The following is a 16,057-nucleotide window of genomic DNA, read 5'->3' as shown; positions in this document are numbered from 1 at the left end:
CTGCATGGCATACTGTGCAAACCAGTCCAGAGATGGTACTGGTACACAAACTGGTTGCTGCAGACACCCATTTCTGGTAAAGGTATGAGTGAGTGTTGTTTTTCCCTCATTACTTGATTACAGCTGAACACTAAAGGACGGGACAAATAAACAAAAACAGACAAAATACTAGAATGCACCGAACCGATGCTACTATTTGTGGAGCCATAATAGCTCACTTGAAGGACATCAGAACTCCCTTGTTAGAACCCCTTCTGTTTGCTTACCGAGAGAACTGGTCAGTGGATGGTGCAGTCAACACAAGTCTGCACTACATCCTGCAATATCTTGACAACCCAGGGACATATGCAAGGATTCTGTTTGTAGACTTCAGCTCTGCTTTCAACACAATAATCTTGGAGCTCCTCCACTCAAAACTGCCTCCCTGTCTCCACCTGTCAATGCATCACCATTTTCCTGCCCAACAGAAAACGGCAGGTGAAATTCACATCTAGCTATCGTACAATCAACAGAGATGTGTGTGCTCCCCACTGCTCCCCCCCCCCCCCCCCAAATGACTGCACCTCTAAGGACCCCTCTGTCAAACTTATCAAATATGAGGATGACACAACCATTATTGGATTCATGAGGAATGATGACGAGTCTGCACACACTGTCACAACTGTGGAGATGAAAGTGGATTTTAGGAGAGGTCCCACAATATTATCATCTCTTTCCATACTTAATACTACTGTGAAAGTTGTGGAAACCTTCACGTTTCTGGGATGTATAATCTCCCGGGACTTGAAATGGGAGACCAATGTAGGATCTATCATAAAAAGGGCACAAAAGCAAATGGACTTCCTGAGACAGCTGAGGAAGTGCAACCTTCCACAGGAGTTGCAGATTCAATTTTACACAGCAGTCATTGAGTCTGTCCTTAGCTCATCCATAACAGTGTGGTTTGCATCAGTGGCTAAACATGACAAAAACAGGCTATATTGAATAATCAGGTCTGCCCAGCTTACTGGACCTGTATTATTCCAAAGTCATGAAATGGGTTAGGAAAATCATTACTGACCCCTCACACCCAGGCCACAAACTTTTTGGACTTCTTCCATAGGCCAGGCGTTATAGATTAATATACGCCAAAACAAACAGATATAAGAACAGATTTTCCCACAGGCCATCAAGCTAATAAATGGTTAGTTTCATCCCCCAGGCCTCCCAAAACTAATCACATATTGTTAATTTTTTTTCAGTGTTTATTTTCACCATTTCTTGCACTGAGTTGCACTGTGTACTTTGTATGCATATATATACTTTTTTACATTGTCTGCATTGTGTTTTTTATTTTATCTCAGGTGTGTGATTAACTGTTGTGTGTAAGTCTATTATGTAATTTATAATTAGAGAGTGCCCCTCCTCGAATCGCCACCTTATCGCGGTGGAGGGGTTTGCGTGTCCCAATGATCCTAGGAGCTCTGTTGTCCGGGGCTTTATGCCCCTGGTAGGGCCACCCAAGGCAAACTGGTCCTAGGTGAGGGATGAGACAAAGTGCGGTTCAACAGACCTTCTATGATGAATAAAAAATTTGGATGGCGTTTTCCCTCGCCCGGACACGGGTCACCGGGGCCCCCCTCTGGAGCCAGGTCTGGAGGTGGGGCTCAATGGTGAGTGCCTGGTGGCCAGGCTTGCACCCATGGGGCTCGGCCGGACACAGCCTGAAGAGGTAATGTGGGTCCCCCTTCCCATGGGCTCACCACCTATGGGAGGGGCCAAGGAGGTCGGGTGCAGTGTGAGTTGGGTGGTGGCCGAAGGCGGGGACCTTGGAGGTCCGATCCTTGGCTACAGAAGCTGGCTCTTGGGACATGGAATGTCACCTCTCTGAAGGGGAAGGAGCCTGAGCTAGTGCGCGAGGTTGAGAGGTTCCGGCTAGATTAAGTCGGGCTCACCTCGACGCACAGCTTGGACTCTGGAACCAATCTCCTTGAGAGGGGCTGGACTCTCTACCACTCTGGAGTTGCCCCCGGTGAGAGGCTCCGAGCGGGTGTGGGCAAACTTATTGCCCCCCGACTTGGAGCCTGTACATTGGGGTTTACCCCGGTGGACAAGAGGGTAGCCTCCCTTCGTCTTCGGGTGGGGGGACGGGTCCTAACTGTTGTTTGTGCGTATGCACAGAACAGAAGTTCGGAGTACCCACCCTTTTTGGAGTCCCTGGAGGGGGTGCTAGAGGGCATACCTTCTGGGGACTCCCTCGTACTGGTGGGAGACTTCAATGCTCACATGGGCAATGACATTGAGACCTGGAAGGGCATGATTGGGAGGAATGGCCCCCCCGATCTGAACCCGAGTGTTTTGTTATTGGACTTGTCGGATTGTCCATAACAAACACCATGTTCAAGCATAGGGGTGTTCATATGTGCACTTGGCACCAGGACACCCTAGGCCTCAGTTCGATGATCGACTTTGTGGTCATGTCGTCGGACTTGCGGCCACATGTCTTGGACACTCGGGTGAAAAGAGGGGCGGAGCTGTCAACTGATCACCACCTGGTGGTGAGTTGGCTTCGATGGTGGGGGAGTACGCCAGTCAGGCCTGGTAGGCCCAAGCGTGTTGTGAGGGTCTGCTGGGAACGTCTGGCAGAGCCCCCTGTCAGAAATACCTTCAACTCCCACCTCCGGCAGAACTTCGACCACGTCTCGAGGGAGGTGGGGGACATTGAGTCCGAATGGGCCATGTTCCGTGCCTCTATTGTTGAGGTGGCTGACCGGAGCTGTGGCCATAAGGTGGTCGGTGCCTGTCGTGGTGGCAATCCCCGAACCCGTTGGTGGACACCGGCGGTGAGGGATGCTGTCAAACTGAAGAAGGAGTCCTACCGGTCCCTTTTGTCCTGTGGGACTCTGGAGGCAGCTAATAGGTACCGGCAGGCCAAGCGGAATGCGGCTTCAGTGGTTGCTGAGGCAAAAACTCGGGCATGGGAGGAGTTTGGGGAGGCCATGGAGAACGACTTTCGGATGGCTTCGAGGAGATTCTGGTCCACTGTCCGGTGTCTCAGGAGGGGGAAGCAGTGCAGTGTCAACACTGTATATGGTGGGGATGGTGCGCTGCTGACCTCGACTCGGGATGTTGTGGGTCGGTGGGGGGAGTCCCTCGAAGACCTCCTCAATCCCACTAACATGCCTTCCAATGAGGAAGCAGAGCCTGGGGACTTGGAGGTGGACTCCCCCATCTCTGGGACTGAGGTCACTGAGGTGGTCAAAAAACTCCTTGGTGGCAGGGCCCCGGGGATGGATGAGATACGCCCGGAGTTCCTCAAGGCTCTGGATGTTGTAGGGCTGTCTTGGTTGACACGTCTCTGCAACATCGCATGGACATCAGGGAGAGTGCCTCTGGATTGGCAGACCGGGGTGGTGGTCCCCCTCTTTAAGAAGGGGGACCAGAGGGTGTGTTCCAACTACAGAGGGATCACACTCCTCAGCCTCCCTGGAAAAGTCTATTCGGGGGTTCTGGAGAGGAGGGTCCGTCGGATAGTCGAAACTCGGATTCAGGAGGAACAGTGTGGATTTCGTCCTGGTCGCGGAACAGTGGACCAGCTCTACACTCTTAGCAGAGTCCTGGATGGTACATGGGAGTTCGCCCAACCAATCTACATGTGTTTTGTGGACTTGGAAAAGGCGTTCGACCGTGTCCCTCAGGAAATCCTGTGGAGGGTGCTCCGGGAGTATGGGGTACCGGACCCCCTGATAAGGGCTGTTCGGTTCCTGTACAACCGGTGTCAGAGCTGGTCCGCATTGCCGGCAGTAAGTCGAACCCGTTTCCAGTGAGAGTTGGACTCCGCCAGGGCTGCCCTTTGTCATCGATTCTGTTCATAACTTTTATGGACAGAATTTCTAGGTGCAGCCAGGGTGTTGAGGGGGTCCGGTTTGGTGGACTCAGGATTGGGTCACTGCTTTTGCAGATGATGTTGTCCTGTTTGCTTCATCAACCGGAGTCAAATTCCTTGTATACGTGCATAGGCCAATAAATCTGATTCTGAATCATTACAAAATACCTGCATTTCACTAATAATGATGATTATGATGAAGCCAATCACATAGCACCAAAACTGTACAGACTTTGGGTTATGTAACAGATGATCATCAAAAATATGCAAAAGGTGTATAATGTGGGAAAGTTCAGTTTTGATGGCGTATTACATTACTAAGTTCAAACAATGCTATAATCGTATGCATAAATATGACAGGACTCTTCAAGATACCATATTAGCTTTCAAACTCTTTGATAGTGCTGGTCTATAAATTAAAGACAAATGGCTGGCTCTAACTGTGTGCTCAAGCCTAACTTCTGCCTCGATGAAGTTGACGTTAAAGCGCATCTTCGGAGAGAAAACAGCAGTTGCCTATGCTTCCACTGGGATATAAATGAAAAGTGATGTGGCTTATTTTACAGATCAAAAACAAAATATGTTGTGATATCAGAAGAACCGTTAGAAATTGCCATCACCTTGTTCAAACCCACTCGACAGGTTTGGCAGAAGATTACAGATTCATTTGGCTAATGACTGCATAAAAGTGAACAAGTGAAACTAACAGAGGGTAATGTAAATATGAATGACATTGAACAGTGCAATGCTAAACTATATTCAAATTAATCTTCCTCTGATTCTGAGATTTGTGTTGTTGCATCTTGGGATCTGCAGTAATTGACACTGTGTGCACTCAAACTGCTTGTGGGGAAACGTAATTTTGTGAGTGAGCAAAGTCTGAATGAAGTGGACAATCAGACTGATCTACCAAGCTGTAGAGCTTTTAAATTTGATGATGGAAAAATTGTGCAGGGAACTAAAAAAAAAATTCAAATTACAGCTAAAATTGGACACGCCAGGTGCAACACCAGGTGCAACACCAAGACAGAAGTGATCCTCGCAGATATTCCTTTGCTCTTTAGCAAAACATCTTTAAAGAGAGCTGGAGCTGTGCTTGACATTGGAAATGACAGAGCAATAATGTTTAAACAGCCAATTAAGCTTGAATAGACAACTTCTAGATATTATTGTATAAACATCCGAGATAAGGATACGCAAACTATCTATCTATCTAAATAGTAGTTCATGAAAGCTTCACAAGCAGTTTGGACATACTTCAGTTGATAAACTACAGAAACTCTTGTGCAGTTCTGGTAATAATGACAAAGAATGCATGTCTATTTTATAAAAAATTGTGAATACTTGTGAAACATGTTTGAAGTACAGCAAAGTTTACCATCTATGGGCTTGCCATTGGCCTGAAGATATATTCTTATCTGTTCCTAACAAAATCTTGAATCAAATGTGTGGTATCTCTACATACCTGATCATTTCACACATTTTAGTACAGGAAGTATTGTGACTTCAAAGAAACCTTCTGAAACTGTTTAGTATTTTATCCACTAATATATAAATATTCATAGACCAACACAAAAATATATAATGGAAATGGAGGGGAATTTAACAACAAAGAAATGAGAGGCATGGCCGAAAAATGTAATATGGAAATAAAGACAACAGCAGCATACAGCCCATGGAGTAATTGGCTTTTAGAAAGACACAACCAAACACTGACAGAAATCCTTCTGAAGCTTAAAAAAGGTAATGCATGTGACTGGCAAACTGAATTAGACTGGACACTCATGGTGAAGACAACTGTACATTGTGTACATTGCTATAGTCCATATCAACTTGTATTTGGGCAAAACCAAACTTTGCCTTCTATACTAATTGACAAGCCAACAATCCTTGAAGGAACAACAATGAATGTTTGGGTTGGACAGCATGTTATTGCTTTGAATACAGCTCGTAAAGCATTTGCAGCAGCCAAATGTTCAGACAGGATACACAGAGCTCTTTGAAAACAGCTGCACCCTATAGATGAAAAGTACAAGACTGGAGACAAAGTATACTATAAACAAGTTGACTGTGCAGAATGGAAAGGTCCTGAAGTTGTTATGGACAAGATAGTTTGGTAGTCTTTGTAAGACACGGAGGTATTTGTGTATGTGTACATCAAGATTAAGGAAGGTGGGTGTTCAAGAAATAGGCAGTTTCTCCACAGGGCAGAATTCCACAGAAAATGTCAAATACAGAAAATGATTTGGTTAACAAAGACATTGAAAAAGATGCCAATAATCAGAAAGAATATCAACAGTGGCACAGAAAGTGTTAATGAGGAAACAGAGGATGTTCAGCAACCTTCAGTAAACTCATAGTTTGCAATGAAACCAGGTCAAACTATCAAATACACTGACAGAGACAGTGGAGTCCAGCATAAAGCGGAAATTCTTGGACAAGCAGGAAATGCCAGAGAAAAATATGGAAATTGGTACAATTTGCGCTACACTGAGCCTAATGAGCTTGCTGGGACCTGAGGCTCAGCTGATACCTGTATATCAAGAGTTTATGGTCTTAGTATTGACCTAAAGGACGATATTCAGAAGTTTTTTTTCCTAATGAAGATGTGCTTGAGATCAAAGATTTGTGTTTTGATACAGCTACACAACAGGAATTCTGCAATTGGAAATACAGTTTTTGAAGAAATTCCAGATCTAGGGTAAAACTTTCTTTCCACAAGATGGGTATGCACCTAGAAAGAGATACCAGCTGGTACAGTGCCTAAAGCTCATCTTGTGGCTACAGGTTTTAAAGAATTTGGTAGGGATGAACTTCCAAAAGATTCACTAACATGTTCTTCTAAATCTCTAAGATTGCTTCCAACTGTCATTTGTCAGAAGCAATGGAATGTACTGTACATTCCATACATATTAAATTTGCACTCTTGCAAGGAATAGAACGGTCTTGAGATATTTATATTCAGCCTCCAATTGAAGCTAAATGTAAGGGAATATTGTGGAAATTAAAAAAGTGTATTTATGGACTTGCAGATGCATCACTCTACTTTTACAACAAAGTGAATAAAAACCACAGGGGGAATAATGTCACTAGTAGATCCTGCTGTTTTCTACTGGTCAGATGAACATGGCAGTGTAAGTGAACTTTGTGCTTCTCATGTTGATGACTTTATATGGGGGGGCTCAGAAGACTTACCAGAAACTGTAATTCTGTATTTAAAACCTGTGTTTCAGATTGGACATGAAGAACATAATAATATTTGCTATGCTGGCAAACAGGTGTTATGTAATTACAGCAGGAAACATACAGAAAAAACTCTGTCCTATTCCTATAGACTCCTCAAGAACCCTGTAACGTGAAGAACCACTTACAAAAATCGAAACTAACCGGCTAAAATTAAAAACAGGTCAGCTTCTATGGGTTTCTTAACAAAGAAGGCCAGATGTGATGTTTGATGTCTGCAGCCTCGCATTCCAACAAAAAGTATGCTACAGTACAAAGCATTCACGAAACAAACACGGAGGAAACTGAAATCTGTACATATCACACTGAAATTTCAACATTTAGGGTATGATGACTCTTTAAAAATGGTCCTGTTTAGTGATGCTTCTTTTGGAAATTTGGCTGATGGTGGTACCCAATATAGACACTTTTTAATATTAATGGGCAAAGGAGGTAAATTCTCACCACACTGTTGGCAATCTAAAAAGATAAAAGGGATTGTTTGGCGTATTCTTGCAGGAGAATCACTTTCTTGCAACTCTGTTCTCAGAATTATATAAAGGTGGTGAACACAGACACATTCTACCCTATTACAAGTTTCACAGAAAGAAGATTGAATTTGGAGATCAGTTCTATAAAAAACCTCTTACACTCTGGTATGATAGAACAAATACAGTACTTTGGTTAGAAAGGAACGGTTGTCTGACTGCTTGACCAAAATCTGCCTTAATGTTTTTGAAAGCTTTCAGTGACAGGATATGGTGTTTAAAATAAAAGATCTATTTTATGTTCTTATATTGTTTAACTAAAAGAAAAAAATTCATTATTATGGTAAACATACTCAAGACTAAATTACTGTTGTTGTCCCCTTCAAGACAATGTATCTTCCTAGTTGGAATGTGCAGATGAACTGCAAAACCTGCTTTTCCAACCAGAACTTTTTCAGTTCATGTGTTTTGCATCTTTGTAAGTAAAACATTTCATATTCAAACTGGTGTGCTTATTGAAGACTAACAAAATCTGCATCAGTACAGCAGTGGACACTAGACATACCATTTCTGTTGTGATTAGGTTGAATTTTGTTATCTACATGTTTCTGTTATACATAACATTTTTTGTTTTAGAAAAAAAAGGAGGTTAATATATTACTAATTTATACTATATAAATTAATATACTGATCCTTCATTTTCAACTTATTTAGTACCTTATAAATATTTGCCTAGCAAAAAAAAAATCATCAATAACTTGAATAATAAGTGATTGATCTCACAGTAATAACACATAACAATAAAACACATTACAGGTTAAGCAGAAAAAAAATTTGTTGATGATTGTACTATACAAGTCATTTCAGCCAACCAGATGGGTCCACCAAACTTCACCTATTCTGTCTACTTAAAAAACAAAACTGTGCCCAACTAAAAAATGCGATTGCTTTGACTAAAGATAATTTTTATCATTTCTAAATTATATAGTGATATAACAATATGCAAATTAATAAAATTGGGGCAACTTTCAATAACTTACTGTTGATTTATATTTGGATATTAAAATAAATGGCAGACACAAATCTGAAGTAAACAGAAATTACAAAATACAGAAGTATTTGTGGAAAAATTAAAAATACTGAGATATAAATAAAATTGTCTTTTCACTCACTGAAGTTGTATGTCTTGGAAAAAGGTCAAATTGTACACTATTTAATTTTAAATTTCACTTCAATCTTAATATTTAAAAAGGAACTGATGTTTTCCTAAAAATGGCATGTGCAATAAAAGAATTAAAGTTGGAAAGCTTTAAAAGGATACAGTTCAAACTCCATGCCTGAATAGAAGTAAAGTGGAAGATCAGAAATCTGCAGTAACTGCACCAGTTCCAGTACAGGTTTATAATAATGGAATACCTATATAATATAAACATGCAGGAGTAAGATAACATTTTTTGAATCTCAAAATCAAAACACATTTGTTCACAAGGTCTAAAATATTAACAAAATGAATCCAGTTATGCAAAACATTGCATTTCTAAAAAGCTAAATAGATAGGTATTAGATTAAGTAGGTGAAATATGCACCAAACAAAAAAAAATACATCTCTGAAAAGGATATACCAGTATAGATCAAATTCTGTAACCTATTAATGTTTAAGGCAATAACAATATAATAATAAACATAATATCAAGTAAATCTTTATATAGTCTTAAATAAACTAATCTGTAATTTTATAAAACAGTATTGATTAATATAATCCTTCAAAACTTTTCACATAATAGTTATGTTTCCATGACAATGGCTGATTATCAAATTTATAATTAAAATTTCTGAAAATAAAAGTATTACCTCATTATAGTTTTTGTTTGAAGCCCGTACTGAAAAATTGTCTGAGCCCTCTAAAGAAAACAAGCTGCTTATAGGCATTCTATGGATCCTCTTCAAACTGAATCCTGAAAATCTTATGTCTGATGTAAACTACAGTAGACAAAAATATCAGAAATGCTATCTCAGTATATATATTATCAGGAATTTGCATTAACAAAAATGCTGCAATTAAAAAATGCAGTATTTTCTGTTCAATTTAAATATTTAAACAATCTTGGTACAAAATTATTTAGTTTTTCCATTTATTCTAAATGACTGGGACAAGCAACTCTCAGTAATAAAATTTGGACGTGAGCGTCAGTAGGCTTTATGCCTTGGAACCAAGTAACCCGAACTATTCTATAACATTTCAGCAATTATTTACCGCTCTGATGCTGATCTTTTTGATCATAAAATAGGTCATTACAATAGCAATTGACAAGAAGAATTCAAAATTAATTGCAGAATTAGAGCATTTTAGGGTTACTGTACTCTAGAGTGCTCCTTTCTCTTGCATGATTTGGCTCAAAAACCAATCAGCACATCATCATCATCATCTCATAACAGGCTTACGTTTTGAGTTTGGTATTTTTCTATCCAGTCATTTTAGCTCTACGCGGTCCTCAGGAAACTGTGACACACAGACACACATCCATCATTGAAATATCGATATTTTCCGTATCAGGGGACCCTAAAATGTTGAAATCCGTCGAAAACTGTAAATCGAACCTTTTGACAAATCTAAAGCTTTCGCTCCTCTCCCATAGATGATAGGTTATGGTCGGGGAGAGCGCAAAGCAATTAAATGTACAGATGTGTGGATAAGTGACACTTCTTATTTTTTATTCATAAGGCTTTGATCCTGAATTAACGACTCTCACTCACAATTTTTTCTAAGTGATATCTAAGTTAAATGATTAATTTGATCATTCATTCATTTCCTAATTCTGCTAATGCTAATAATTGGTATGTGGAGATATGGTAAATAACCAGGTAAAGAACATAACAGACATAGAGAAAATTTGGAAATGAACAAAGACACAATAATTGCTTCAACCTGAATTATCCATTTCAAACATCAGTATTTTTCTTCCTCACATATTCAGAAATTTACTCATTAAATCTTGATAATCACCAAATAAATTCACAGGTTGAGCAAACTCCTTTATTGGTCATGCTATAAACTGCTTAATTTTCTTTGTAAATAACACTACCTATGAATTACTAGTTACAGTGAGCAAATTATTAATTTTATCATGACTACTCAAGTTTACCACAAAGTTACAGATAAAATAATTCATTTCAATACATACAGTACAAACCTAGTCTGTCACTTTCTGTGAAAGGTCTTGGAGGTACTAAGCTAAGCATTTTCACTACTTTTACTTCTAATTTTCTTAGAATATTGTCATCATTAATTTTAGGGCGTGGCATCCAGACTCTAACAGTCAGGATTTAGTCTGCTAGAAAATCTGCCAGTGTTTTCAGCTGTATTAAGACAAATGGCAACGCTAAGTACATTTTATCCTCATTATGTTTGTTAGTATGACATACAAACCTAGAGCTTAAACAACAAATGTCTCTGAATATTTATAGAAGTGTTGGAAAGGTTTTTGACTTTAGGATTTCTAATGTGTAACTTATTTTATCTTTACAATCGTACTTCTCAAGATTTTTGCAGTACAATTACAAACTGGTACAAAATGCATAAGTATTATATGTAATTGAGAAACATTTGAAAACTGAAAAAAGGTAAAATTCTTTTAAAATGCTTTACATGTACCTTTTTCTGATGAATAAGAATGCTTCCACGCCAGATTTCCTTCAAATCTAGGAAGCTTTCAAGATTACTAAGATCACAAAATTGAGCTGATAAATATGCAGCATGTCTCTGCCACCTATGAACAAAATCAAAAACAAATTGTTTTACAAAGTATGGTTCAGTTCACACTAGGAAGTATATTAGTTAATGAGAGGTTGTTTTGAGAAAAAGCTATCTAGTGACATTTTACAACATATGAATTTTGAAAAATTCACATTCTCATGGTAGTTTTCAGTTGAATTTTAAAGTTTTGGATGTCATGCACAGAACTTTTTTTAATTTAAAATGGTAAACCCTAATTTTAAACATAACTCTCATTTCAAAAATAATAAAGATTGTGAGTGACATGGTTAATGCTGCTACCTCATGGGTCAAGGTCCCTGGGCTCAAATCCTGCACCATATTCTTCTCAGTGTGATGTTTGAAAGTTCTTCCTGTATCTTCATGGATTATTTTCCTTCATATCCAAAGGTATGCAGGTTAAGTTAATTACAGGCTCTGAACTAGTCGTGTGACAGTGAAAGTGTCTTGTCATGGACTGGCAACCTTTTCAGGGCTGCTTTCTACCTTGGGTCACTGTGAACGAATGTGTGACCACATCACCCCATAAAAGGTACATTCAAACAAATTAGTAGAAATATAAACAACTGTTTGTCTCACAAATTTAGAGACACCGACTTGAAATTCAGATTAGATCAGGATAGATTAGTTTGGATTATGACAGGCAGATAGGTCAGGCAGAACATTATTTGATGCCCATTAGATATAAATATGTATATACATACACACACACACACACATATGTCTGAACAGAGATAAGACTGACTAATAAGGAATAAAATTAAAAAGAAAAAATATTTCTGACTTGACAATTACAGTCACAGTAAGGCATTATATAGGCGTACTACCGTTGGTATAAACGAGGCCCTGTAGCGCTTCTTGACATACTTCTGCTGAATAATTTGTTGGATGCAATTATCCAGTATTAGTGTCTCAGAGAGAGGATGTGTAGCATTGTTCATAATGGCACTGCCTTCAGGGGGTCCAGGGTAAGGTTATTATAGTTTTGCCTTTTTGTGTTAGTTTTTATTTCTATATTTTTCCTGACCTTACTTGGAAATTCACTTTAGTTTTAGTTTTTCTTCATTGAATATTTTTAATTTTAATTTAGTTTTTATTTCACAAAGACATTTCTATTTTATTTTAGATCTATTAGTTTCAGTTTTAATTTTGGTAATTATGGTATGGTTAAAGAGCTACTGTGGAGTTTAATTTTGTGTCACAATCAGACAGAACTGTACACTTAACAGGTTTGGATACGAGTTTATTGGTGGAAGCTTACTACACTACATGGCTTACTATCTGGTTTTGTATTTGTCTTATAACAACAAGCATAATCAAAATCAGATACTGGATATGAAAAATTTTATACGATTTTCTAATTTTTTAAAATATTTTCTATGCCATTTGTGCTGAACAAATGTGTGTTGACTGTTGGCACTTTTCATCTTTTTCTTTGCTTGCCTAGAATGGGCCAATTTCTGATGAAATTTAGGTTAATCTTAAGGCTTGAGGGTTTTTACTCTAAATGTCTACAGCACACAACATATCCTGCTTCAAGAAAATGTGTTTACAATTAATGCCTTCAATATTTCATTCAAAAATCCTCCATACTGGGCTTTATTTTCTACCAGCCATATTGATCTCTGATTCCATCTCAGGCACATAAAAATTTATAGACAGAATTTTGCCACCTGCAGGCCTGAAAAGATATAAAATAAATAAATAAAATCAGGAAATAGACTCTACTGTGTTCTGATAGGTGTAATCATGAAAATTATGGGGGCTTAGGAAAAACAGGGCTCTTAGGTTTAAATTAGTGTGCAGACCCCACCTAGTTGTATTTAGGGAACAAAGAAAAACCAGCATGTAGTGTTAAGGTTAGAGGCAGTGAGACGTGAATAGCCCTTGCATAAGAACAGTAAACCCTTAAGAGCAGGTAATAATAGTATGGACAGCCACAAAATGACAGAAACTCCATCTGAGATTAGGAACAATATATACATATCCAGTGCAGGATCGTAGGAATCCTATAGCCTATCCAAGCAGGTCTGGATGCAAGGCAGGAAAAAATCCTGTTACGCAATATGTATGATATGGCTGATGTTAAGAACAAAAAAGAATATGATATTGCAACTATTTTAAGAGAAAGAGAAAAAGAAATGGGGGGGGACAAATATTTTAAAATCTATCTATCTATCTAAAAACATAATTCTGACACAGGATTATTTTCACAATATCAGGTATTTTGAGATTTGAATATAAACTAAAAAAGATAAATGAATAAAGAATAAATACAAAAACACATTAGAAGGTTTGGTTTTTCACCAGTTAACAAATTCCCTTCACCTACCTACTAATAGTTCAGTAGAGACATTGCCAACTGAGGAATTTTTACAAGGTTTGTATCGACAGGCATCTGAGAAATAAACTGAAACGTCACTCACTTGTGATTTTTCTCTCCATACAGTAAAGGTTTTGTTGACCAGCACATTCTGACTTTAGGCATTTGAATTACATCTTGATATACAAGAAGCAGAAAGAAACGTGGCAGTTCATCATAATGGACATTAGACTCGCATAGAGCCTAGAATTTGGCTTAGTGTGTGCTGCTGCAATAACTGCTGTGTACATACTGTATTTTGGGCTTAGTCAGAATTACAAGGGTTAAAAACTAATGGCAGGTATACTTATTCAGAAACCAAATATGAAATTCTTATTAATATATTTTGATTCATTTCGGGACCCCTGCATCCCAGGTTAGCCCTTAGGCAAGTCTGGTTGTGACGAAAACTAAAAATATCCATCCATCCATTATCCAACCTGCTATATCCTAAGTACAGGGTCATAGGGGTATGCTGGAGCCAATCCCAGCCAATACAGGGTGCAAGGCAGGAAAAAAAACCCGGGCAGGGTGCCAGCCCACCGCAGGGCGCGCACACACACACATAAACAGTGCACCCCAAGCACACACTAGGGACAATTTCGGATCGCCAATGCACCTAACCTGCATGTCTTTAGACTGTGGGAGGAAACCGGAGCACCCGGAGGAAACCCACACAGAAACGGGGAGAACATGCAAGCTCCACACAGGGAGGACCCTGGAAGCCAACCCAGGTCTCCTTACTGCGAGGTAGCAGCACTACCACTGCGCCACAAACTAAAAATATTTTTAGTAAATTATTATTTTATTTCCATTAATCTTTCCAGCTACTTTAATAGTTTGTTTAGATTTATTTATTTTTTTAGTTTCGGTTTTGTTAATTACTTTATTTCAGTTTCCGAAAATGTTTTTTACTCGCAATTTCAGTTTTGACTTTAGTTTTCATTAACTATAATAACCTTTATCCAGAGTATGTCCTATAATTGAGTCTGCCCTTTTAATTAGTTTGTTGATTTAGTGGGCCGCTCTTGAAGTGATGCTACCAGCCCAGCACACCACAGTGTAGAAAAATCGCACTGGCCATCACAGAGTTGTAAAAGATATGAAGGATGAAACTAATCACATTAAAGGAACATAGTCTCCTAAGGAAAAAATGAGCCTGCTATGCAGTTTCTTATTGCAACAGCAATAAAAACATTTATTTATATAACACATTTTCATACAAACAATAAAGATAAAAGTACTTTATATGATATCAAAGAGAAAATTACAAGCAAAAAAAAAAGCAAGTAACATTAGGAAACAAATGTATATGGTCTTAGAAAAGAGATATATAACTAGAACAGTGTCTTATATATAATATCATGATATAAGGGGAGGAGTCCGGTGACTAGGTTAGATTACCGGGAGGATAGAAAAGGAAAATAAATAAATAAATAAAAACATCTACATGGTTCTAAGGCCAAAAGACAAATCTGCGCACAATGGGCATTCTACCTAACATAAATGTGCTTAAATCATTCCTCAGTTTTCCAAGTCTTTGTCTGACAGGATTCAATGTTGTGGACAGCTGAGGCACCCGCCTTCATTCTAGCATCACAAGTAGTGGTCCAGTGCCACTGGTGACGCAAAATGTTCCTCAATATTGTTCTTCTGTATTACCAGACCAGTCCAACATGTCATTGATGTGGATCCCCCCCAAAAGTATTTGTACAAGTGGACGACTTCTACATCTATTCCCAAAATAAAGGACTGCACATAGATGTTCTTTGGTGTGGCGTAAGTTCCTTGGCTGTGCTGATGTTTAGTTGCAGACAGTTTGTTCAGCACCAAGAAGCAAAGTTGTCCATCTGACTCCTATACTGTCTCATCCCTTTATCGACACACCCTATAAGTGCAGAATTACAGTATCTGAGAAAATCTGCAAGTGATATGAACTGGTGTTATAACATATAGTCTGAGGTGTACAAAATAAAGAAAAACGAAGACAGGCCTGTTCCTTGAGGTGCTCTAGTATTCCACAGATCCATATCAAAAACACAGTTCTTGACTCTCACAAACTGCATTCTGTCTGACAAATAGTCCATTATGCAAGACACCAGAGGGTCATCCATCTGCATATCGTTGAGTTTACCCCTTAATAGGGATGCATGGATAGCACTGAAGGCACTGGAGACATAATAAAAAAAAAATCCTCACACTGCTGCCAGCTTTGTCCAGGTGAAAATAAGCCTTGTGGAGCAGAACGATATTTGCACCCTCCAGTTCAATCTTTGTTTTATAGGCAAATTACAGTGGGTCCAGGTGGTCTAACACAATAAGATTCATAGTCCAAGACCTGCCTCTAA

The 16,057-nt window shown here is 38.9% G+C and overlaps 1 protein-coding gene across 1 annotated transcript in view; it reads right to left on the bottom strand.

Annotated features, from left to right (window-relative positions):
- mtbp (MDM2 binding protein) overlaps positions 1–16,057 on the bottom strand; it is a 134,296-nt gene that overhangs the window by 96,225 nt on the left and 22,014 nt on the right. The window contains exons 7-9 of the mRNA XM_028817753.2: positions 11,228–11,342; positions 9,427–9,555; positions 8,897–8,991 (exon numbers count right to left, since the gene is read on the bottom strand). Of these exons, the coding sequence (XP_028673586.1) occupies positions 8,897–8,991; positions 9,427–9,555; positions 11,228–11,342 (339 nt within the window). The remainder of the gene's footprint in view (positions 1–8,896; positions 8,992–9,426; positions 9,556–11,227; positions 11,343–16,057) is intronic.

The sequence above is a fragment of the Erpetoichthys calabaricus genome, chromosome 13, assembly GCF_900747795.2.
Source record: "Erpetoichthys calabaricus chromosome 13, fErpCal1.3, whole genome shotgun sequence".
NCBI classification, from domain to species: domain Eukaryota; kingdom Metazoa; phylum Chordata; class Cladistia; order Polypteriformes; family Polypteridae; genus Erpetoichthys; species Erpetoichthys calabaricus.
The sequence above is the reverse complement of the archived record's forward strand: the minus strand, read 5'-3'. Positions and strand labels throughout refer to the sequence as shown.